At 42.9% G+C, this 26,760-nt stretch overlaps 1 protein-coding gene across 2 annotated transcripts in view; it reads left to right on the top strand.

Moving 5' to 3' along the window:
• The window catches only part of MKLN1 (muskelin 1), a 653,324-nt gene that overhangs the window by 361,212 nt on the left and 265,352 nt on the right, over nt 1-26,760 (top strand). For both annotated transcript variants that reach the window (XM_085653584.1, XM_085653585.1), the window contains exon 9: nt 20,760-20,872. In XM_085653584.1, coding sequence (XP_085509710.1) covers nt 20,760-20,872 — 113 coding nt within the window. The remainder of the gene's footprint in view (nt 1-20,759; nt 20,873-26,760) is intronic.

Genomic DNA, 26,760 nt, shown 5'->3' on the forward strand with positions numbered 1-26,760 from the left:
ACCAGGCTCCCCCCACAATCAGCTAAAATAAAGTTTGAGAAATGTGTTACTCAAGTGTGCTTTATTTCTGTTGATTTCATTGATGGAGCCAACCTCTTGCTTCCTCCCACTCTACTGTCACCACCACTACAACCCCTTGTATAAAACTGTTAGAATTTCCTTTTGACCTTTGGCAACTGTTGCAGCCTGGAGTTGTCCCATTTGTGCATGAACTATCGCTTTTTCTTGCACTCTTAATAGTTCATTATACTTAGCATAGCATGTCCAACTTACTTTAAACTCAATATGGCAACTTAAATTTGTGTGCAGACTTTAATTGATATTTTTCCGGTGACCCACTCCAAATGTAGATCTATTTGTCATTGTGACTAATAAGAAATGTATGTAGGTTCTGTCATTTGGGGGCACTTTCACTCTGCACTATTGTTTCAGTTTTCAGCTACACTATGCTATTTAACTAGCACATTAATTTAAAGAGCAAATCATAAGTTTGTGCAACACTATGTTTAAGTCAACTTATTTGCCACTTACATTGGAGCTGAGGTGGATCCACCTTCGAGGTCACCAATATGAGAAGACTTTCCATCCAAGCTAGAGGGAAAGGTATGCCACCCAGTTTTAATTCTCTTAGAGTTGATTTTGGGTCTCTCCATAAAAGCAACTTCCTAAAATATTTTCTTTTAGCATATCTAAAGTACATATCCATTCCAAATACTGCCCCATAAAGTGCATTCCACCCAAGGCATCTTGCTCTCACACCCAACCCACCAGTTTTTCACCATTGGCATATTGAGGAGCAAAACTAAAATAATTTATATCAGCTATATGACACTGAATTCAAATGAAAATAAATGAATTAACAGTAATGTATCGACTGTCAAAGCAACTGGAATCCACTACTTTCTGTTGGTTTCAAGACCCCCAAAAGCCAGCACCGAAGATTATTTTGAAAAGTGTGACTTTTTTGTAGTTCAATTTGAGGACTTCTGTCACACTATCAGCCTACCAGGTCAGTGACAACTTACTGTGCCCCTTTCATCTCTAAGCTGATAACCGCACTCTACCACAAACTTTCATCTTTTCGCCACCTGATATGCAGTGCAGCTGTGCTGTGCCAGCAAGATACCAAACTAAGCCCATGACTCTCCAGTGCATGCTTAAGACCTGGGGACCCTATCCGGTTTGGCAAAATTACCAACAATTCATTAGCAGCCACCACCTGACAGTTGGGTATTTCCTACCAAATGATCTGCCTTTTTCCTCTGCTGTGAGAATTTGATTTCATCATTTTTAAGTGTGATCTCCCACTCCTCGCAGCAGAGTGCATGTTTTGTCTAATCTAATAAACTTCTTTCCGCTTTGATGGAGTTCTCCTGCACCTTCAAACACTGGAGAATATTGTCCACATGACATCTGCCTTAAATCTTGCTAGAATCAGTTTGTTATTCAGTGTGAGTTTGGAGCTGGCTGTAATATAAATCATACTGGAGGTAAAATGAATGTCCCATGTGCTTTTCAAAAGTCACCCCAATGGTTTGTCGTTCCTGCTATCAACTAAAGCTTCCTTCCTGTTTTATTCACCATGGTGGTGGCCATATTGGATTTCCAAATTAGTGGAACAAGTAGAATGCCTACCCTATTTGTGTTGCCTAAGAGGTGCTGGCCATCATTGATTTCAACTGTCACTCAAGCTCCTCATCTAGAAACCTGGTATTCTGTACAATCCCTAACAATTAACCTTACATAATTTGGAATTTTAATTAATCTGCCTCAATCTGGAGAATGGGAAGACATCCCCAAAAAGCTGTAAACCTGAATCATAATATCCAGATTCCTTTGCCATCAAAAACAGCATAAAAGCTGAATTTTTACTCGCTTTGCATAAGGTAAGGCAAAGCTGAAGCATTCAATAAATCTGTAAATCAAGGGACCTATTTTCAAAGATCCTCAGAAGAAGATTTCTAAGCAATATCCATCATAGCAGCATTAACACAGTTGATCATGCCATTCACACTGTGATTCTATTATTAATCGTATGCTCCAGTTTCATTTTGGAGCTAGTCGTTCAATTATCCTTGTTCTGTATGCACTAACAAATATACCCAGGTGATCTGATATATCAGGTGGTCTTTACCACTAAATTACATTCTTAGGCTTCGATTTTAATGCTTCTTTTTCTAGTTCACCTGATGACATGATCTATCTTTATGCATCCCCACAGAATCTCACTAAAAATGGGGCTATTAATTCAGTATTAGCTATCAAACATCCTTCGGAAGTCCGAAACTTTATGAAAATCGAAAACGTTAACATTTTAGGCATCACAGAAACTTGCTAACCAACAGTTTTTAAATTTTCGTCTGATGAGGGCTGTTGCTACTATATTCTAAATAGCCCTTCTGACCAAAGATCGGTTGGGTTACTCAATTGATGTTAAGCCTAACTCTGTATAGGAAAAGCACTTTCTTTTATTAATTGACATAGATATGGGATTATATGTGCTGAACCTCGTTTACTCCTAGTCCCTTTTGTTCTATAGTTGTCTCACAGAGGTGACCTGCATTTCAAGGTAGGTCATGAGCATTTTCGGGTGCCAGTCCTCCCTTCAGCCTACCCTGTGTCCCTTGGGTGATCACAAAACTGATTGTGGTGAGTGCTGCCCATCTTCTGAGTTTGGGAATACCAGTTCTGCAGCTTGAATCTTTCTGGATTCACTATACAGTGCATTATTCTGCCACCTAGTGGTTGGGTCCGGAATTGTTGTATTTCGTCTTTTTTTTTTTTTTTTTAGTGGCCCAGGTGGGTGTCAACATCCCACCATTTGGTGTCCTTCGTGACGTTGACGCGCTTCCTCCGGAAGCTCCCACTTTTGGTCGCCATCTTCAGATTCTTTTTTCTGCCGTTGGGTCTGGATCGTCAGTGAAGGAGCTCCACAACTTTGGAGAGAAGAATCCATGAAAATCAACAGGAAGATCGAGAAATCACCAGAGAATTTACCGGATTACGAGTCACGTTAAGGGGGCGACGAAAGACGAGAAAGAACATCGAGAACTTCAATGTTTCTACAGAGAATGCGCACACAGGGGGCTCCCTCGGCGCGGTGATGGACAAAAGTACCTTTAAATTCTGCGCCAACTGCCACCACAAGTACGCGCAGAAGGACCAACACTCAGTTTGCAATCTCTGCCTGCCGCTCGACCATCAAAGTGAGGACTGCAACGCCTGCGCAGCATTCACTCCGAAGACCCTCAGAGTAAGAGAGAGGCAAAGAAGAGCAAATTACAGCATGCAGGGGCAGGGGGCCCCTCCATTGCTCCAAGATTTAGGACTCTCCAGTGGCGAAGAAGATGACATCGCCGAAGGACCGGAGGACGCCATAGTCGTCGTGGTCGAAAAGAAAACGCCGAAGGAGGTAAGAGTCATCAAACTCCAGGCACTCCACGGATACTCACAGAAGTGAGTCAAAGTCCTCGAAAGGAGCATTGCCGTCGAAACACTTGACGTCCGCAACTGCATCCAAGGATAAGCAGTCCTTCGGTTCCTTCGAAAAGGACTCCCAGACAGCGAAAACCCAAGATAAGGGAAAGGCGCCGAAGAGCAGTCACGAAAGGGACGCTTTGACGTCGAAAAATGAAGGGCTGAAAGCCGCTACGACTTCGACAATCGTGAAGAGAAAAGCCAAAATCCTCGACGCCGAACACGCGGCCGAGATGAAAAAGAAAAGGCTCGAGGCTGCGATGGCAAGAATCTTGCAACGCAAGAGGGACTTCGACGGGAAGATGAAACTGTTCACTATTCTGTCGAAACCTACGCCTGAAGCCGAAAGGTGCGTCGAGGAAATTCAACCACCGACCACACCAGAACCTGGCGAGGAACAGGAGGAGGAAGATCTGTATTACGGCGACGCCGAAGGTGAGGAAGACGAGCAAACTTACCCAGGCTCGACATCCTTGGAGGCGCAGGACTTGTAACGGCAGGATCTCAACGCTGAATCACCGGAAGAAGGGGTAGAATCCTATCCTTCGAGGCATTCGCCGCCGGACGTCATAGGGATCTATAACCAGGTCATCAAAAGGGCTGCAGACACATATGGAGTGCAGCTAGAGGAGGAGAAACCCCAATCTTGCTTCCTCTTGGAGACATTGTTGCCATCACAGACAAGAAGCCAGTTCCTACCCATGCTCCCAAGTGTGCTGGATCAGGGATAGGAGGCCTTCAAGGAGCCTGCTATGTGTAAAGCAGTAACCCCAAGGACGGAGAAAAAATACAAACAATCTTCTAAAGACCCTATGTAAATTAAGGGATCAGTACCAGCGGATTCAATTATAACATTCATGGCTAGGAAGAGGGAAAATATACCCACAGATACAGGACCACCTCCAGACAAAGCGAGCAGGAGAATGGACCTAATGGTGGGGAAGATGGAAAGAAGTGCGGCGATCCAATGGCGCATCGCCATTGTGCTCATCAACAGGCATGCATACCAGCACTGGGAAGAAGTGGGTGAACTCCTAAAACACCTACCAGAGCAATACCCGAGAAGGGTGAGCCACCTGGTATAAGAGGGAAAGAACATGGCAAATACATGTCTGAAGTCCGCCCTAGACGCAGCGGAGACCTCAAACAGGCAGATGATGCTGGGAATAGCAGAGAGGAGGCATGCCTAGCTAAGGATTTCGGGCTTCAAGAATGAAGTACAAAACAACATACTCAACACACCCTTCAACGGGGAACAGCTTTTCGGTGCTCCAGTTGATGAGAAACTGAATCAACTCAAGAAGGACAACGAGACAGCTAGGTCCATGGGGGCACTGCAGTTCAGAGGAATGAAAAGGGGAACACCTTCAAGGAGACCAACAGGTAGGGGGAACCACCAACCTGTGGCACCACACCAAACCTTCCAACAGGGTTATCAAGGAGGTAACCAGGGACAACAGCAGGGACAGCAGCAGCAAAACTGGCAGTTCCAGCCCCGAGGACAATCCTTTCGAGGGCGAGCACAAGGAAGAGGAAACGGACAGAGTGGGGTTCAGCAACCCACATCCAAGTGACTCCGCTGTAGGACTAATGCACACCAAGTCTACATCTCTAGGAGTGCAGCAAGAGATAACACAAAGACAAAAACTAATTCAAGACCAACAACAGTTCCTCCAGCACACAACACCAGTAGGAGGCAGGATAAAACACTTGCTCCAGGAGTGGAGGAAGATCACATCAGACAAATGGATACTAAACCTCATACAATACGGTTACTGTATAGAGCTAGAAAAACAACCACCAAACAAAAGGCCAAAGGGCAGAGTACACTCAGCAAAGGAGCGTTCTCATTTGCTACAAGAAGCACAAGAACTTCTAAAGAAAAGGGCCATAGAAATAGTCTCATACAAGGAACAGAACAAGAGTGTCTACTCCACCTACTTCCTGATATCAAAGGTGGACGAAACCTTACGGCCAATTCTGGAACTAAGGTTCTTAAACAAGTTCATAAAAACTCAAAGATTAAAAATGACCTCTCTCCAAGAGGTGATACCCCAGTTACAGGAAGGGGATTACATGGCAACTATTGACTTAAAGGATGCTTACTTACACATCCCCATCAACAGCAAACACAAACGTCTACTAAGGTTTATGATCAACAAGACTTACTACCAGTTCACAGTGCTGGCATTCGTACTCCAATCCGCACCAAGGGTTTTTACAAAATGCCTGGCAGCAGTAGCAGCACACTTAAGGAGGCAAGGAAAACATGTATACCCATACCTCGATGACTGGCTGGTAAAAGCAAACTCGTACAGCAAGTGCAAGCGGCACATGGAAGAGGTCATACATACACTAGTCCAACTAGGGTTTTCAATCCATTGGGGAAAATCATCAATAGAGCCAGAACAAGTGAAGATATTCTTAGGGGCTTAGATCAACACCATACAGAGCAAGGTGTTTCCAAGCGCAAAGAGAACTTTGGCAATATTGAAGGAGACACATCTTTACCACAAGGGGCAAGCTCTGACAGTGAGGACAGTGGGCAAACTGATGGGAATGATGGCGTCATGCATACATTTGGTCCCAAATATCCGCCTACACATGAGGCCATTCCAAGAATCGATTCAACAACAATGGTCACAGGCAACAAGGAGTTGGGAAGATCTAGCAGTTGTCACGCAAACAATACAGCACGAGATAGCGTGGTGGAACAAGAGGAACATAACACAAGGGAAGCCTTTCACACAACCAACTCCAACAGTGACCATCACAACAGATGCCTCCCAGATGGGGTGGGGAGCACACACAAACACCCTCAAGGTAAGGAGATTGTGGTCACAACAGGATGCGATAGAACACATCAACTACCTTAAGGTAAAGACAGTGTTCCTAGCCTTAAAAGCCTTTCAGAAACAACTATACGGACACAGGGTATTAATCCAAAAGTACAATACAACCACCATGTTCTACATCAACAAGCAAGGAGGCACACAATCAGTGACACTATCAGTGCTGGCACAGGACATATGGAGATGGGCAATTCCAAGCCAAATAGACTTGTTAGAAATACATCTACCAGGGAAGGACAATGGTGAAGCAGACCGACGTCAGCATCCCACAATGGGAAATCAATCAACAAGAAATCCAAAAGATATTCCACAAATGGGGAACTCCGCAAATAGACCTATTTGCAACACACCAAAATGCCAAAACTTGGCATCCAGACAACCGTGCAAACAGTCCCTAGGGAATGTGCTATGGATAAGCTGGTCAGGGACATTTGCCTACGCTTTTCCACCGATACCACTGCTACACAGAGTACTAAACAAATGCAGATTCAGCAACATGACGCTAAGGCACCTCAGTGGGCCAGACAAACCTGGTTCTCACAGATTATGGAAATGGCACAAGCGCCCGCACACAGGTTCCCCACAAGAAAGGACCTATTAACGATGCAAAACGGAAGGATTCTACACCCAGAGCTGGAGAGCCTCAGCCTCGCAGTATGGCTCCTGAAGACCTAGAGTTTGCACGCCTCAAACTACCAGCAAGCACAATGGCGGTGCTTAGAGAGGCAAGGAGGCCTACCACAAGAAAGTGCTACGTAGCAAAGTGGAAAAGATTCTCCTAATGGTGCATTAGGGAGAAACTACAAAGAAGAATTACCAAGGAATCAACAGTACTAAAATACTTAACACATCTTATGCAAAATAAACTAAGCTACACATCTCTAAGGGTGCACTTAGCGGCGAGAATGGCTTACACAAGAGGAGGAACAGGAAGGAGTTTCTTCACCTCGCAAGTAGTAAAGAGATTTCTAGAAGGGGCAAAGAGAATTGCACCGCCAAACAGAATGCCACCTCCAGCATGGAACCTCAACGTAGTGCTAACACAATTGATGAAGGCACCATTTGAGCCTATTCATAAAAGCTACACTGCATATGCTCACGCTAAAGACAGCCTTCTTAGTAGCTATCACATCGCTACGAAGAGTGAGAGAATTACAAGCGCTAACACTACAAGAGCCATACCTACAAATACACAATGACCTGATCGTAATGAGAACGGACCCACATTTCATGCCAAAGGTGGTGTCACGGTTCCACATTAATCAGACAATACAAATACCAAGTTTTTTCTAAAAACCATCCACAAGGGCAGAAAAGGCGTTACACACACTGGACCCCAGGAGAGCAGTAATGCACTACATAGAAAGGACAAGAGTGCAGGAAAACAAAGCAATTCTTTGTGTCTTTTGCCAGCAGTTTTTTGGTATGACCAGTTGCCAAAAATACTAAGGCACGATGGATTGCACGAACCATATAATTTTGCCACAAACAAGGTGGGCAACAATTACAAGGAGCGGTACGTGCTCACTCAACAAGGAAGAAAGGAGCAACAATTGCGTTTCTAGCAATTACACCTATTCAAGATATTTGCCAAGCAGCAACATGGTCCTCAGTGCACACGTTTACTAAGCACTACTGCGTAGATGTTCAAATGAAGAAGGAAGCGCGAGTGGGACAGAAGGTCTTACACCACATATTCAGTAACCAGCGCTCATCTTCCACCCAGCCACCAGAAACATAACAAACCGCTACAAAGTCTATGCACAGCATAGTGAATTTTAGAAAGATTCACGCTACAAAACGCATAGTTTCTTACCTGTCGGTGTAGTTTTGCAGCTTGAAGACTTTCTGGAATCACTAGCGATCCCATCCTCCTCCGCCAGAAAGATGAGACAAGAGGAAGACTATTAAAACAGGAAAAAGACTAATAAAAGAGAAGAAGAGAAAAAAGAAAAAAAGAAAAAAGAATCAGAAGATGGCGACCAAAGGTGGGAGCTTCCAGAGGGATGGTAAGATGGTGAGATGTCGACGCCCACCTGGGCCACGTGGAAAAAAAAAAAGAGAGAAGAAATACAATAATTTCGGACCCAACCACTAGATGGTGGAATAATGCTCAGAATAGTGAATCCAGAAAGTCTTCAAGCTACAAAACTTCGCCGACAGGTAAGAAACTATACGTTTTACCCTACCTTGACAACTGTCTGTTGAAGATGGGCTATCCTTTGTCGGTCATAGAGCACCATCAGATGACAGTAAACCTCTTGTCATCGTTGGGGTACATCATTGACAAGCTGATGTCCACCCTGACTCCTTCGCAGAAGCTTCCTTTCATTGGAGCGGTCCTGGAGCGAGTACAGTTAAGGGCCTTCCCTCCATAGCAGTGAGTCCAGGACATTCAGGCTATGCTCCCAATATTTCAGCGTTAGTCCTGTATATCTTTGAAAGCCGCTCTGAGGCTTCTTCAGCCTCCTACATCATCCTTGTCGACTACAACTGGTCGCACATGTGCGTTCTGCAATTGATTCTGAAGTTCCAGTGGACCCAGCACCAAGGAAACTTTTTGGATACCATTCACATTTCAAAGGAAACTGCACATGATCTGTAGTGGTGACTGCTCAATAGCAATTGGACCAGAGTCAGACCTCTCTCCCTTTCCCATCCAGAGCTGGCAGTGGTGAAAACATTGCTACTGCTTGGTTTGGGAGATCATTTGGTGGAGGTGGAGATCTGGGGGCTCTGATGGAAGGCTGACTCCATATCAACTTGCTGGAGTTAAGAAACATTTGTTTGGCCTTGAACACATTCCTACTATCCATAAAAGGGAGGTGATTGCAGTTTCTCACAGACAACACCAACGCCATGTGCTATTGCAACAAACTGGGTGGAGAGTGATCTGAAGTTGGTTTGCTTGCAGGAACATTGCTAGAGAACGTTTTCCAGATCCAATCTGGCGCCCAGGAATTATTCTAAGATGAGGAATCTGCGGTTAGTTAGAGTATTCCTCAGAAAGAGAGTTACTAAAAGTAAGTAACTTAGCGTTTACTCTAATAATTTACTGTGGAGGCCATATGTATGTATGTATGTATGCTATACATTGTTGTCTCTTAAGTATGTAGAGCCCCATGTCTTAATATGACGACTATCATACATCTGAAAAAGTTTTCTCTTAACAGAATGTGGTTGCTTGTCCTTGTTTGAAAGTCCATCCTTCTTCTGGGCAAGTTGTCCTTTTGATTGTCTCTACCTTAAAGTAAGCATTCATGCCTTCATTGGCATCTCTCCTCCTCGGCGATCTCGGGAGGATTTTTCTTATGTGCCAAATTTGCAAAGGTGTTTGCACACCTAAATGATGCTTAAATGCACACATAGCAACATTTACAACTTTTGATTTCCGAAATGTGAATTTTCACTTTTAATTTGATTTCTCACATGAACAATTACAACATAAATGGATCAGATGTATGACTTCTATGTATTTGACCACGGCGACTCATCAGTTCCTACCCGCTTTCAGGACCATAAGTTTAACTTATAAAGGCGATCATATGATGACCCACAACTATCACAGCGCCAAAAGGCAGCGCTATTCATTCAAACACTCTATGCATTAATCTAGTTGAATTCTACTACAGATCTGCAGAAGAGCAAAAGGATGATGGATGTGGGCCATGTAGCATGTTGGCTATGTTTGCTCGATAGAAATATGGCAACACAAAAAGATGATGGACGGAATGCTGAACATTGTTAAACACTCAAATATTTGCTTACCATGCCATTCCAGCTTGGACCCAGCTATATGCAAATCAGCCTTGACCCGTCTCCCTATGGGAACAGTCCAGCCCAAACTGTCAGGCCAGCTCCTCCCTTGACCGGAAACATGCATCCTGGGACCGGTTTCGGGGTATTACCCAGCATCAGCCAGGCTAGCTTGAATCCAATGGCATAGTGAGCATTGAACCCACATCTTAGCATATCCTTCCCGCATAGGGTAAATATAGCAACACAAAAAGATGATGGAAGGAATGGTGAACATTGTCAAACACTTACGCCCAGTAGAGAGATCCGGGCCTAAATCCATAGTTATTTTTGCTCACCATGTAATTCCAGGTTGCAATTCAGTCTTGACCCTGCTCCCATGGGAACAATCCAGCCTGAACTGCCAAGCCAGGTCCTCCCTGGACTGAAAACAAGCATCCTATAGCTAAAGAAATACCATTTACATACATGTTCACTTCTCTGAAACAAGGCATCTTATTTTAAGGAAACAAACCTCAAAATCTGTGCCCAGTTCGGTCTGTGCACTGGAATCTGCATCATCAACCACTGGACTTCACTTCCAATATGAGGAAAACAGTGAATGACCGGTGCATATTACAGATGCTTACGTATGCACTTATTTGGACTTCTACATCTTTTTTCTCATGACCTGAGCTACCCATCCTCATTACAAAATGGCCTGGTACCCCCTGACCAAAACACTACAGGGAATAAGTAATTGATAACAAGAACCTAACAAGCTTCAAAACAATTAACCTTAAAACCAAACAGAATTGCCATAACCATGTCGAACATGGATGCTGTGAAGGATCCTTAAGGAACCTTAGGAGCATTGGCTGCTCTGCTGCTGGCAGAGGGTGGACGGCAACCTCTTCTGCTACCTGAATTGGATTTGTGAATCTTACGAAAATGTGGAATTTGGACAAGGAATCAAGTGTTTGTTGTGGCCTTACTTGAAATTGGTATGTATTGCCATGCGTTGCTGTGTTTCGCGGATGGGATGTTAACAATTTGGCTAGTAAACTTAGAGGAGGAGGGAAAATTAATCTACCCCAGTTGATGTCTTGAAAACCTCTCTCAACCCATTGTGTCTTACTATTCTCTAAATACAGCCACAGTGGACGTCTTTCACTCTCCGTTGTCTTCTTGTTCTCTTTAAATTGATAGCCGTCTGCCAGGAATCTTCCAGGATCACAAAGGAAAACTAACCTGGAACTGCCTCTTCACTATCTCTGTAAAGAATAATTAGTCTGTCTCCCTGTCTCTATGGACAAAAACAAACAGAAGTGACAATCATCCACAAATATATATGTTATGGAAAAATACTCCCAACAGTTTTAGTGTTGTAAGATGTGCAGGGAAAAGAGCAGGTGGATGGAACATGACAGGATTGTCGGAAGATTGTAAGCAAGGACTAGTAAAGTGCTTTAAATGGGACATAGTCTGAGTTGCAGTATTCTGTAAAGAGACGTTTACCAACACACGAAAAGGCAGGACAAAATAGCACTCAGATCCTTCAGTGGTACAGTATTTTAAAGATACCAATCAGATCATTCACTTAGAAGAATAGCTATGTAATGTATGTGATGTCATCTGTGATGCTTGTCTAAGTACAACATAGTTTCCAATTCTTACATACAGATGGAGTGTTACTTCAGATAGCAGCAGGAACTGAATTGAGTGGTTGCTTTAGTGGCCCGCTAAGAATTACACAAACTCAAACGCTGAATCTTAAGAACAGAGTAGAGGATTCAGCCACTCATTTTATCACGGCTGGACTATGGGAATGCCCTTTATCTTGAGGCCCCATGCACCACACTTGCAAAACTCCAGACAGTACAAAACTGGGCGGCCAGAATCCTTCTGGATACTCCGAAACACCAGCCGGCAAAACCTGCCTTGAAACTGCTCCACTGACTGCCCATCAGTGAGAGGATCTACTTCAAGGCCATGTGTCTAGTACACAAATCTTTAACAGGAAAGGGCCCTCGTATTAATCGCTCAATTGTCCGGCCCTACCTTGCTAACAGACCCCTTTGCTCAGACGATCTTCACCTTGCAGCTATTCCTAGGATTCGGAAGGCAAGAAGCGGGGGTCGCCTGTTCTCCTACAGCGCCCCTAGGTTTTGGAATACTCTCCCTCTCCAAATGCACAAGGAACTTAATCACCTTGCCTTTCGTAGGATGCTAAAAAGCTGGCTATTTCCCTAGTTGGCTGGTTCTCTGCTGCTGGCTGCTTCAGCGCTGGGATGCCCCATGGTAGCCATGCACTTAGTAAACGTATTTTTCATTTCATTTTTCATATAATTTAATTTAATTTCATTTCATTTTATTAACTAGAATCACAACCAAATTTGCCATGTTGGCACAGGAAATGTGTCTGGGACCGGAATAGCGGGATAGTTTGCTCTGAGACAGTTCTGGAGTTCTATGGCTAGAATGTAAAGGAAGTGGTGAGCAACTCTGTACTGAGGTACAGCTGTGGTTCAAAAGCAAAACCTATAGATGAACTTAAATGATGTGTACGCATGGAGGCTTACAATGGCATATTTTACTGTGACAGCTCCAGAGAGACTCCAGGTGTAGTATCAGGCAGCAGAAGCAATAAGTTATCCTCTATTAAAACACAATCTTTCAAGGCAAAAGGAAAGAATACAGAAACCACAGTGCATCTTTTCATAGACTAGAGTCAATTTTCGAATTCATCACCTAGTTTTGCAGTTCCAAGATTCCTACATAGTTCAAGTGTGCGGCCTGGTGGCTGGATGATCAAGCCCTGCCAACATCCCACCTGTTCTTTTCCCATTAATAGCTGATATTTCAGAAATTAAACCAGTCTTACATAGAGTTCGAATGCTCTTACTGGTATGAGAGGAAAAGTGACGATCTATCAGTAATCATAGATATTAGAACACAAATGTGCTAGTCACAAATGTAGGATGGTATGGCAATCACCAATCATTAAAATTAATCTGGTGTATCAGAGCTAATGTAAAGTAGTGTCAGCAAGTGGGGTCCTAGCACAGTTCAATGCATAACCCTTCGTTACTCTATGCAGACATGAAGCAGGATTGATAATCATGAGTCCCCAATACTGTAAATATTCTTGTGTTTATGGTCACTATTTCTTATCATCTTAGTGGATAGGATCTACGTAACTTCATATCCGAATGTTTGAGAATAATTACATTTCAGGGAAATTCTTTCTTTGTAACCCATTGCAAAGACAATTATATTTCACTATACATTTAATTCAAATGGGCATTTCAGCAAATGCTATTTGGTTGAAACCCTTCCTTTTGAAAAACAGTACTGAGTTTCGGTGATACTCCCACCTCTCCTCTTTATCCTAAAATATTTATATTGTATGTTTTTCCAGAATGTTTTGAGAATAAACTGCAAACCTACCCTTAAGCCCAGCTCCTGCCCAATGATCATAGCTCAGTTCCTAATCCTATTCTAGTCCACAACTCACACTGTATTTAGAACCCAAACCTTAACCCTTATCCTATCTTGTTGTAGCCAACCTTGACTGTTACCGTTAGTCTGTCCTTTGTTTCAAACTTTATCCTCACTTTAATCCTGAACCGAATCCTGCTACTAACCAAACTGTGTCCTCAGCCTCATTTTATTTAGCTAATTTCAAATACACGCACTGCTGTGTTTTATATATATATTTATATTTCACTGAAAAAAACAAAGGTTAAAGTAACGTTAAAGTTATGTGTAATGTTCAGTAATCGCGTAACGTTTTAAACTCTAAAAACCAAAGAAATTCACCAGTTATAGATATCTCAAGTAACTGGTACTCATGCCCTAAGGTAACTATAACTTGCACCCTTGCCATGTACAGTTTTCTCATTAATAATTCAGCTGCAAATGTTGCAGTAATATCAATGATGTCAAAGATGTCATGAGTGATCTAATATGCGGGATAATTATCAGTGTTAGGGGAGGGCCTGAGTCTTAGTTACTTGAGATAACTATAACTGGTGAATATCAATGGTATTTAGAGTTTAAAATGTTACGTTGTTACTGATTGTTTCACCAAACTAGAACATTACTTTAACCTTCTTTTTCAGTGAATTTCTAGGGTTTGTTAAAGTAAAGTAATATTTAATTACCGTACGTAAATCCATCTCCTCATCCACCCCCCCATGTACACAGGGAGCCAACCCCACAGGGCTTTGTCGTGCACCCACCCGCATGCAGCCAACCCCACAATGAGCGCAGCCTTTGGCTCTTCGTGGTGGGGGTTGGCCTGGGGACTGCATCCTCCAGAACCTTTTGTTTTTTGAAGGGGGGCGTGGCTCTCCTCCCCAAGCCTTATTTGGCCCAGGGGACTCTACCCCACAGGACTATATATATGTTTTAAAGGTGAAAAGGGACAAATGGTCCCCTCCCTGAGCCTCATTAGGGCCATATATATTTTAAAGGGGAGCTGTGTGGCACCCTCCTCCCTGCAAAAAGAACAATTGATGGACAGAATGCAGAACAATGTCATACATTCACCCCAGTACAGAGATCTGGGCCTAACTCCATCGTTTTTTTTGCTCACCATTCCAGTTTGGACCCGGCCATATGCAAATCAGTCTTGACTCTGCACCAATGGGAACAGTCCAGCCCGAACTGCCAGGCCCTCCCTGGACTGGAAACAAGCATCCTAGGACCAGTTTCGGGCTTTCATCCCTCATCAGCCAGGATAGCTTGAATCCAATGGCATAGTGAGCATGGAGCCCCCATCTGGGCATATCATTCCCTCCTCCCTGAGCCTCATAAGATCCTGGGGTCCCCATCCACCAGGTACCTATTTAGGTGAAAAAAAGGAGGGGTCCATGTGGCCCTCATCCTGAGCCTTATCAGGCCCTGGGGACCCCCTCCCCCAAAGCTGTTTACTTGAACTAAAGGGTAGGGAAAGAGATGTCAAGTCTGCTCCCAGCCGGCGGGAGCATTTTTAAAGCTCTCGCCGGTTAGTAGCAAACTTTGTGTTTTTTCCCCACTGCTTTGCGTGAGATTAAAAAATGCTCCCAGCAAGCGGTAGCAAACACAGGTTTCAAATCACTATGTGGTGGGCTTCTTGGGACATAGTCCCTGTGGCCCTTAGAGGCTCAGGAAGATGGAGAGGGTCTACGCGCCCCTCTCCTCCCCTTAAAAGGTACATCTGGCCCGTAGATGGTGTACCCGGGACCCAAAGCGGCCCAGGAAGGGGGGGCTATGGTCCTCCGTCCCCTAAAATGTACATTGGGCCCGTGGATGTGGTCCATGGGCCAAAAACGGCCTGGGAAGGGGGGCCGCGTGTCCCCTCCTCCTAAAAAATATGTCAAGCCTCCGGGGGTCCCAAGAGCCAAAAATGGCCTGGGGGGGAGGCGGGGCACACATGCCCCTCCACAAACAAATAAAAACATCACCCCCTCTGGCCTTGTGGGGGTTTAGAAAAGAAGTGTGAGACCACACTTTTTAATTATTTTTTTATTTTGCCACAGATTCGCAGATCCTCTGCAAATATGCGGAAAAAAATTAAAAAGGCAGCATCCCACTGGGACCCCCCCACCAGGCCTAGGGGGTCAGGGTATCTGTACTCTGCCCCCTTATGTCTTTTTTTATTTTTTTTATTTTTTAAGGACTGGAGACCCAGTTCTGAGTCCTAAAATAGCTGTTATCACATCCTGGTTGAGGTGGTGGTAGCTAATCAGATCGCAGCCGGAGATCTGTCACTCCGCGAATCCTCCGCATTCCTAAATATACAAAGTTTATAAGCATTAATTCTTCAAAAATTACTGAACGGATATACACCAAATTTCAAAAAGCATTCTTTCTGGTCCATAATCTAGCTATATGCCAAATATGGTGTAAATCTGTTAAGCTGTTAGGGCTGTAGCTATGTCTAAAAGTTGCTATAGAAAAATGAATGGCCCACGCTTGACGGATCACCGCAAAACTTTCCATGTGCAAACCAGTCCAAAAGTAGCACTTTTAGGGAAAATTTTGTGGAGATTTGTCAAATGTCAAAGTTATTAGCAACATGAAAATTAATTTTTCCAATGAGAAACAAATACATATATATATATATATATAGTAATATACTGAAACACACTGGTGTCCAATAACAGGCTCTAGCTGAGACTGTAGCGTTGATCACTGCCTCTGAAAATGAAGTATTTTTGCAATTTCAGTAAGCGTGAGTTTTATCTGACCTCGGGCAATGAAGTGTCAGCATGCGTATCCTGAAGGTGCGGGCTGAAAAGATCAAACTGTTGCTCTTGCTGCAACACTTTGTGTCATATACGCCCTGCCAGCCATGGAAAGAAATGCTAGTTTCCTGATAGCCTTTCCATATTTATGCATGTTTGTATTTATAGCATTTTGTACCATAGTCTAAATTATTGAGTTTGCTACAAGGATTCAAGCAGAGCCACACAGCCCATGGCAGGCAGGCAGCCAAGCATTGACATCTTGGCTGGGTTCCAAGAGGATATGCAGTGTGTGCCAGGGCCCTTTATACCGTGCTGCTATCAATGCCGCCATTGTGGCACTGTGGGTTTTGTGAGCTGTGAGAATTTGTGTGCACAGAGCAAGGTTCGGCGATAGGAACACTGGGAACTCTGAGTCCCTCAGGAAGGCTAATTAGAGTTAATGAACTCTGGTAGTGGTATCAATGCAAAATAGGGCTAACCTCTGTTCTAATTCCTCTTCCTGGCCGGTGAGCGGACGTGTGGTTTATGTCGAAATCCGCTGATGAATCCCTATGTAATGATTTTCAGTGTTTTGTATGCTTGTTATTTACCTTTCACATTGTCATGAATGTTTTGAAGCCAAGCCAATGTTGAGTCTTTATGAATTAATAAATATCTATATGCAGTAACTGTAGCATTAGATGCTTAACGTTTTTTTTTTTTTTTACAAACCTTAGCGCATTTAGTTTTACATACATGTTAGCATTGTCTTTTTTATTAATTCCCTCATAACAGTCGGTGTGAAAAATATATGAACTGGGGAACTCTACCCCAAAATATCCATCAGAAGCTACTTAACTGGATACATACTGTGGGCCAACTTTATTTTTTTTTATATCTAAATTAAAAAATAATTGAGATGGTATTGGGGAGCAGGAACTACAATTTTTCTAGTTTGCTGCTATATTTCTAATTCTAAAGCATGTTTCTGGCATCGTACCGATACATCACACTTGTCCCCTACTTAATGCTTAGAGGCAGTGGCTCATTTTCAGGCTATTCATTGAGACATGTTTGACCTAAGTTCTCTATCAAATGGTAAATTGCTGAAGCAATCTGATCATGCAGAAGAGCTCCAAGAGATATTTGCCTTCATCCATTGGAAACAGAGGCGTATAGATCATCTAAAGCAACTACAAAATCTTGTTGAGGCACTTTTGGAAAACCTTTTTGGGAAGTGCAAGCCATCTCCTAATTGCTGTTGACGAGACATCAGATATAGGGCCTGATTATGACTTTGACGATGTAAGAGCGGGCTGCCACGCCAGCACCCCACTCCCACACCTCCAAAGCTGTCCACACACCACCTACCAGATTACAAGTTTCCTTGTGGTCTGGTCGGCAGTGCTTTGGCGGTCCCGCGGTGGTGCAGTTCGAAGGCTCATATGTGAGCCTTAGAACTTCAGCACCGAGGGAGTGCCAAAGCCTGTTCCTTCACGGCATGCGCTGTGCAATACTATGTTGATGATTGCTGGTATTATCTGATCTTATTTTGTACAACGCAGTCGCCTTGTGCAACATGATTTTCCAAATAATAAGTTATGAATTTTCAAAGCTTGCTCTCAATACATTAGTATTATTCTGCTATAAGAAATTAAGGAAAATGTTCTGGTTCAAGTTCATAAACTCTCAATATTACAAACTAAATGGAAGCCAAACAAGAATTAATTTGTGCAAGGGTGTATATATGCAAGTATCTCAATATCCACTAGGATTCCTTTGATATCAGACCGAATCCAATATCAAAAATGTACCAGTTCTCCTAGAGAATGTGATTCCTTTACATCCAACACCATAAGAAGCCAATACCTTCTCCACATTGTATTCTACAAAATAGTTCAAAACTTTATTGAGATGTGGCAGTGTGATCATTGACATGGACCTATTTCCCATGATTATGATTATGATGCAATCTTGGTTCTGGTTAGTATTCCAACCTGTTAGAGTTAAAATCACTCCATTTTGCTTTTTGTCAGGAAAGGTAAAATTGGGGGTAGAATAGCAATGATTTACAGAAATCCTATTTCTTTTTGTATTATGGCTTCTAATTACTTCTTTCCCTACATTTCCGTACCTCGTGGTTGACCTCGAGTCAGTTGCCATAGAACCCACTAAAACTGGTATTACAAAGCTGTCCATTGGTACATTAAAGAATTTAATGATCGAAAACAACTGCTCTGAATGATTAAATGCTCTTGTTGGTAGATCCCTTCCCATGCCATTTTAAAACACCTTTGTGCCAATAGAAGATTGTACAAAGAAATTATCTTTGAATCGTAATAGAAATATGAAGATTTTTTTCACTTCTTTGTTACCAAAGTCAGTTCTATCAAACCCTCCCTTTGATGTCTCTCTAGCTCCCCTGTCCTGATAACACCAGAAAATCACAAAACTGGTCTCTTTTGTAAACCAATATCTCAAACTGAATTTCTCTACATTACTTCTGTGCTCAAACACTTCAACCATGTAGGTGTTTATTGGCGTTCTTGTCTTGTGCCTCATTTGTCCAACCTTTCTCTCTGAGTGTTTTCTGAATGCCTAAAATGTGGGCAAGTTTCACTCTCTTAAAAAAAAATCTATCATTACATTTTGCCCAGTCATTGGTCTACCCTCTGCCTGTAAAATTTGAAAACCTCTATGGATATCCATTTGATCCGTTGTAAATGATCTTCTTGAGATTTTGCAGTCTGGTTTTAGAATTGGCTGTTGTGACAAAACCACAGCCTTTAAATTATTGAAGTCCTCTGCATTCTAGAGAGTGGATACTCATCCTTATTGATTTCTTTGGTCTTTTTGCAGCTTTTGCTGCTGTTGATCGGGATATCCATATTCACAAATTCAATAATTGAATGGGCTTTTAAGAAAATGTACCTAAATCGTTTAATCCCATTTAACTAATTGTTCTCAAATGATTCAACTAGATAACATCTTTTCCCCTCCTTTATCACCAGGCATTGCCCTGTGTTGGCTTTGCACCTTTTAGGAACAGCTAAGGAAACCCAGCCTGCGAGAGTACGCAATTATTCAAGCAATGCCAAATCTCGGGCAGTACTTGTGCTGGGTTTTGAGCCCTTTGGCGAGAACATTTTTTGCTAGATTTCGATTAGGAACCATAATATCTTTATTCTGTTTTCCCCTGGGTCAGTATGATACTGGCTATGTCTTAGTTTGTTCCTCTGATGAATCTGCGGTGAAATCTCAGGAGCACTTTGTTTTCTTTTGCAAATGTTAGGACTGTTTACCGGACAGAATTTAAAACCAGTTATAAATATGTATGAATTTCGAAAACGCAAGCCAGCCTTGTGTTTTTTACGATCATTGCCTAATATCCAGCTCTGTTTTAGTGTTGGTAGCTTTCTAAAATTAGCAGTTTTTAACTGGAAAACGTTATCTGTCTATAGTTCTTAATCATGTTTTTATCTTTGTGATGGACTGTGCTGTATCTGTGCTGCTTTTATGATTGTTTGTTTAATAGTCGAATAAAGCTTTCGATGATGATGATGATTAATGAACCAATCTGATAACTTTTCTATCTTTAAGTAGGACCCAACAGGTCTGTCCTATTTCTCCTGTGGTGAATCAGTTATACCTGGAACCAATCACTGATCATATCTTGCATATTGTGTCCATTAATAAGTGTCTCACAGAAGGCTTAATGGCTTTCATGAACAATGTGACCATCTGTCTGTGGTAGCTTCTGTCAAAGCCACAGTACTTGAATTTGGGACATACTCAGAGTACAAACTGAATGGATATAAGGCATGGGTCTTACTTGCGGGTTGTTTGAAGTCGAAGGGCTTTCAAGTAGCTACATCGGAAGCCTTTTTAGGGGTAGCTTCTACCAAGTCACACAATAGTGTGTTTTTAAAAATAATTGTGAGGCTGGAAAGACAGTCTTTTCAGTTTTTTTTTTTTTACTTGTTTAGAGTGCTTTCTTTATATGCCCCGGGGCACTTTTTCTTGATGATCTACTCAGCATTGTCTTCTTTAAGCTAGATCCATAACCAGGTAGGAAAAACATTCAGCTTTCTCAAATGACCATCCTCTTACCCCTGACCTTTTCTGATTAGCCCTCTCTGTCTTCAGCCTGTTACTTTGGGCCAACCTTTGTGTTGCCGAAAATATGATCTGTACCCAATGCTTGCACTAATAACCACTGTATCCTGATGCCCTCTAGTTATAGAGACCTAATGTAAAGCATACTTTACATGCTTGCCAAATTGCCCTCTAATTCACATCAATGCAATCATTCGCTTTAAAAAAGTTTTAAAACATCAAAATAAAATACAGTTCTTTGAAAAGTAGTATATTGTGCAAAAATAATGTAAAAAGAATTAAAGTTGTTGCAGCATTATTTTTGTGTCTTAGACACTCTATAAAAGAATCTAAAATCATTACTAATGTATTTGTTGCTTCACAGAAACAGTCTATCTATTTGGTGGCTGGGACGGCACGCAAGACCTGGCAGATTTTTGGGCTTACAGTGTTCCTGATAACCAATGGACCTGCATATCTAGAGATACAGAAAAAGAGGCAAGTGGAAAATACCCCCTTCTGCCAGACTACCTAAATGGATATACATTATTTCCTTCATGAAGATAAGTAGTTTTCCGTTTGGCATTTTGTGCTAGACCATGTTAGACCCTCTTTTGGGGCTTATGGTTAGGTTTGTATGTCCGAGGAGAGTGGAAAAGATTATAGTCGTATGTATAAGTTGACTCATTGCCATAGCCTTATAAATGTACTTCATTTCCTTCTAACTGACTTGACTTAACAGCTGAGAGTGTAGCTGGTGATCATAAGACTCTGGCTTGCGTACATTTCTAATCGCTTGGTTCTCAGAGAAAGCAATATTTTTCTTGCCACAACGCTATGTAGTGGGGCAGAAGATTATACTGTGGCAGCACAGTCTCTCAGTGATTTTTGCCAATGGACACAAACAATTTTGAGCGTTTTTGTAGTTTTTCTCAAACCAGTTTCCATAAGTCCTAACATTTGGGACATAGATCATGCACACCCACTGCCTAGTAGTGTTCGGTGACTTTCCACACTAGAGTAACTGTTAGATTTTTTTTTCACTATATGAATTCGGTTGGCGTTGAGCAAACACTCTTACACAGCAGTCTATATATGTCAGCCTTACTCTGGATCTCAAGATGAGCACTTATTAACCTTTTTCTTTTTATTCACCTTATGTTCCACTTTGGTTTGTATTGATTCCTATACACATTTGTCTGGGTATATATGTACATTTTCAGGATATAGTTTTTGTTGATGCACTTGTAAGACCATTTTTGAGCTTTTATAAAAATGAACATACTGTGCATCATTGCTGTCTCATAGTTGTGGTAGTGTTTGAGTGAGGAAGGTGAATACAATTTACAAGCTGAGACAATAAGGTGTGTTTGCTTTTTTCTTAAATTAAAGAAGCCTCTCCTAAGTTTTTTATTTGTAGGTGCTGATGGCTCTACACATTCATATATAGGCATGTGGATCCAGTGGCTTTTGGAAGGTTATTAACAATGGCTAAAATCACAGTTCTTTATAAAAAAAAAAGCACTGTAGTATTCCAAAGTACACCAAAACAGTTTTGTTCTCACTCACTTCCAGATCAGACAGAAAATGCCCCTTTGACCTAAGGTTTTTGAATTTGGGCGGTCTGTTTGTGAATGTGTAGTATATGTTTAGGCTTATAAGTTTATTTTGTCTGGCTAGGGTCCTTTGGCTATAACGTGGATCCTTCACATTATTTTGATTGTCACAGTGTTGAATGCAGTGTGTCTCTTTATTGGAATAGGCAAAAAGCGGTAGCCAAAGTTTCTTTTTTGGAGTTTAGTGCTCTGTTTTGGACTTTCTGAAAATGGAATATGCTGACTTGTATTTAGAGTCCTTTTATAATTGAGGAGCCAAAGCACAATGCCTACCCATTGACGCTGGTTTATTTGGAATAATACTAGAAGAGTGTGGATTTTTTTTCTGACCAATACCATGTGGATGTTTTGCTTTTCCAGGAACAGTTCAGAGGTGAACAAACATCATAGGTTTTGGCACCAATGTTAATCTAGAATATTGGCTTCAATTGAGGATTATTTTCCTTGGTCAACATTTCAGTCATGGCTCGTAGAGAGTTAGCAAGCTCCTTCTCATCTAAATCTAAATGTCTCTTTTGCATTCCTGGACAAACTCTTCAAAACTTTGCATACTTGTCTTAGTTGCATATCGTCTGTACACGTCTTCTAGTCTGATAACCAGACTCAACAGCAACTCCATACATCAGTTCCATTGATCTAAAATAGCGATAGTCCAGTAATTTCTTTTGTTCTTTGTCTTCTAATTTGTCTTATTTATTCTTCATGATTGGCAACACCGCTGCTAAATATGAGGCCTTTGCGATGATGAGGTAACACCAAGGTAACAGAAAACTAGTCAAAGATCAATCTGTATGCTTTCTGATATTCGCAAAAATGGTATTGTAAGTGTAAACATTGTGATAGAGGAGGGTGTAAGTAACATAAAGGTGCTTTATGTGTCCTGGAATTTCTCAATGGACTATTTTACATATTGACAAGACAAGGAAAAGATGCTTGTGGATGGTGGACCTTGAGAGTCTGGTCACGAAAAATAAGTTATCCATCTTCTAGCAATGTTACTCCAGCTTCCTTCTCTAACTAATCAAGCAAACGTGGATGGTCAGCTGTAGGACAGTGGCTTCTGGTAGCAATACTTTGTCCCAAAGAAGTGGTGTTGTATGTCCTGGGGTTTCGGCAAAAACCTGACTTACTGTTGTCAAAGTAGCCTGTGATGTTTTACAAAGATTTTAATCTGATGACAGAACTTCATCCTTTGTAGTGAGGATAATGACACACCTACAGACTTTGCTAAGTTAGCATAAGTTGGATGCCATTTTGCCGCTTTTGCTCACGTTACTACATGGCCCATTTCTGGTAAACACTTTGCTCGCTTGCTTTCACATGAAAATTGTCTGTATTTCATGTATTTGGTTGAACACTCTGCCCCTTGTCTGCACAGTGTGTTCAACGTCAAAAAACAATGAGCTCTGTTGAATTGCTTTGGTCAGTCTCACGTCCCTAGCCATAACATAGAACACAGCTGCAATCCTGGAAATCTAGTGCTTTTAATATTATTGCAAACACCAAAGGAAATGATGGACGGAGTGTTGAACATTGCAAGCACTCACCCCCAGTCAACTGATCTGGGTTTAATCCATCACCGTTCTTTAGCCCACTCTGCCACCCCAGTTCAGACATGGCCATATGCAAATCAGTCTGACCCTGTGCCTCATGGGAACAGTCTAGCCCCAACTGCCAAGCCATGTCTTCCCTGGACCGGAAACAAGCTTCCTAGGACCGGTTTCTGGCATTTCAGCCGTCTTCAGCCAGGCTTGCTTGAATCCAGTGGCAAAGTGAGCAAGGGACTCACGTCTGAGCATACCCTGCCAACTTATGGCAAACAAAGCAAACACCAAAGGAAATGATGGACGGAGTGTTGAACATTGCAAGCACTCACCCCCAGTCAGCTGATCTGGGTTTAATTCATCACCATTCTTTAGCCCACTCTGCCACCCCAGTTCAGACATGGCCATATGCAAATCAGTCTAACCCTGTGCCTCATGGGAACAGTCCAGCCCGAACTGCCAAGCCATGTTTAGAGTGGGCTAAAGAACGGTGATGGATCAAACCCAGATCTGTTGACTGGGTGTGAGTGTTTGATTGGTTCTGAGGCTCCGTCCATCACCACCCCCTTTTGTACCGCTTTGTTCGCCACTAGTTGGCAGGGTATGCTCAGACGTGAGTCCCTTGCTCCCTTTGCCACTGGATTCAAGCAAGCCTGGCTGAAGACGGCTGAAATGCCAGAAACCGGTCCTAGGAAGCTTGTTTCCGGTCCAGGGAAGGCATGGCCTGGCAGTTCGGGCTGGACTGTTCCCATGAGGCACAGGGTCAGACTGATTTGCATATGGCCATGTCTGAACTGGGGTGGCAGAGTGGGCTAAAGAACGGTGATGGATCAAACCCAGATCTGTTGACTGGGTGTGAGTGTTTGACTGGTTCTGATGCTCCGTCCATCACCACCCCCTTTTGTACCGCTTTGTTCGCCACTAGTTGGCAGGGTATGCTCAGACGTGAGTCCCTTGCTCCCTTTGCCACTGGATTCAAGCAAGCCTGGCTGAAGACGGCTGAAATGCCAGAAACCGGTCCTAGGAAGCTTGTTTCCAGTCCAGGGAAGGCATGGCTTGACAGTTCGGGCTGGACTGTTCCCATGAGGCACAGGGTCAGACTGATTTGCATATGGCCATGTCTGAACTGGGGTGGCAGAGTGGGCTAAAGAATGGTGATGGATCAAACCCAGATCCGTTGACTGGGTGTGAGTGTTTGATTGGTTCTGATGCTCCGTCCATCACCACCCCCTTTTGTACCGCTTTAATATTATTGTGCATGCATGTTAACACACTTGGAGAAAACGCTTTCCAGGATAAAAGAGCTGGGCTTGTCCGGAGATGTAAATTCCTGCATCTGACCTCGCAGGTATGGGGTCCCCTGACAAAGCCTGGAGGTCTTCTATAATTATAATAAACTAGCTTCTAGCAAGGGGAGGGTCGCAAGGCGCTAAGGTCCTGTTTCCACTATCATTATAATATGATTTCCCCTTTGTTCTATATGGAATTATAACTATGCTGATTTGTTTGATCCTATGCATTTTGCTGCTAGTACTGGCACGTGTATTGAATTATAGAGCACGTTAGTTAAAATAAACATTTTAAACTATCCTTCGACTCTATTTATTCATGATGTGGACAAGTACGAGAGTATGAACGAAAGAGTGTTCTTGTTCCCTCGTAGCCTGAGAGTGGAGGGAGTAACATGTTCTAGGACGTCTAATCATTGGTAGCTTCACTGTAGTACGGAGAACGAATGAGACACTGTAGCTAGTCGGATAGTCGGGTACCGAGGTGGGTATTTTGGTACACCACTACACACTGAGTTCCTGGTTTCCTGTGTATAGTTCTGTTTATGTGCAGAATCCCTGCAACATGGCGCATCCAACGTTTGGTCTGGTTCTTATTTGCGAGACGCTTTAGTAGTTCTTGTGCTTGTCCATGATTCCCTCCCTTCTGTTTTCCGGTAAACAGCTGGGACGGCATAACCTACCTATATTGATGTGTGTGTATAGGTTTTTCTTCAAGGTTGATTCATAAAAAGGTTTTATAGTTGCTAGTGAGTTACTTATCCATTGCGCTGCCAGGCTTTAAGTTGTTCAGCTTTTTCTTGATATGGCCTAAGTGGATATTGTGGCACATAGCCGCGGGGCGCTCCATCGTCATTTGACCGCTTTTGGAGTGCCCAACGCGGGTGTCACACTCATTTTTGTGGAAGGAGCTACTGGAGCTCACCCGTTTGAGGTTTTTTATTCTTGGGTTACGCTTCCGGCAGTGGATGGTGATGATGGCTTATTCCATAAATACTCTCCCGCTGCAGTCCCTATAGCGTATCGGCCATATCCGACTTTGGAGGTTCCGAATTCAGCATTATTGGCTTCCGGAGACATTTGACCAGCTGGAAGCGGTATTTCCAAATACAACTCCTGTGGAGAAACACAGGATTCTTACTATTAGTTTGCAGAAAAACTTAATACCTGAAGTAACTGATTGTGAAAATTGAGGTAAAGTGTTCGCTGCGGTGTATGCAAAATGTGTTGGCACTCCTTCTATGACAGTACTTCCCTCCGTGATTAAACGTGTTCAGGATAAACATGGACCGGAGGCAGCTGTAGAGTTAAGGATGAGGTTGGTTGTAGTGTTTGACGTAGTTGCTGATCTGATCCTTGCGAATGTCAAGGGAGATGCAGTCAACTTTCAAGTGTCTAATGCTTTGCGCCTTGTCCGAGATGAGGAGAAACCCTGCGAATTACCAAAAGTTATTGCAAAAGCTTATAGAACAATTGGGCGCAATAGTTTGGGTGTTAATCCTTTCGCTAGAATGCCTGTGCAACAGCAGACACAGACGGCGCAGTCTGCTAAAGACGACCGTCCTAATTTTCCTAAAAAGAATTGGGAAAATAAGAAACGTTGGAAGCAACAAGACACAGGGGTCGTGTGCAGCGTCACAGGTACCTGAACTTTCTGAGCACACTTATGATTTGCGCAACAGCGCGAGAATTAGGTCTCCTGACAGGTTTCAGGTTCCTGATCAGCGTTCTCCTCGTTCTTCACAGGCAACATCGGCTCACAAGCCGGTGGAGGGGAACACCAGGATCGCGGCAGAGGTCGAGGTGCACCGCAAGGATGCGGTCAACCTCGCCTGGCTGACGGCAAAGGGAAACAAGACGATTTTCCTCGTCAGTGCCCGTCTTTTCAGAAAAAGAAAGTTGCCGCTTTGACAGCGAGATATGCCACAGACGGTGAG

The sequence above is a fragment of the Triturus cristatus genome, chromosome 4_1 (genome assembly GCF_964204655.1).
Source record: "Triturus cristatus chromosome 4_1, aTriCri1.1, whole genome shotgun sequence".
Taxonomy (NCBI): Eukaryota; Metazoa; Chordata; class Amphibia; order Caudata; family Salamandridae; genus Triturus; species Triturus cristatus.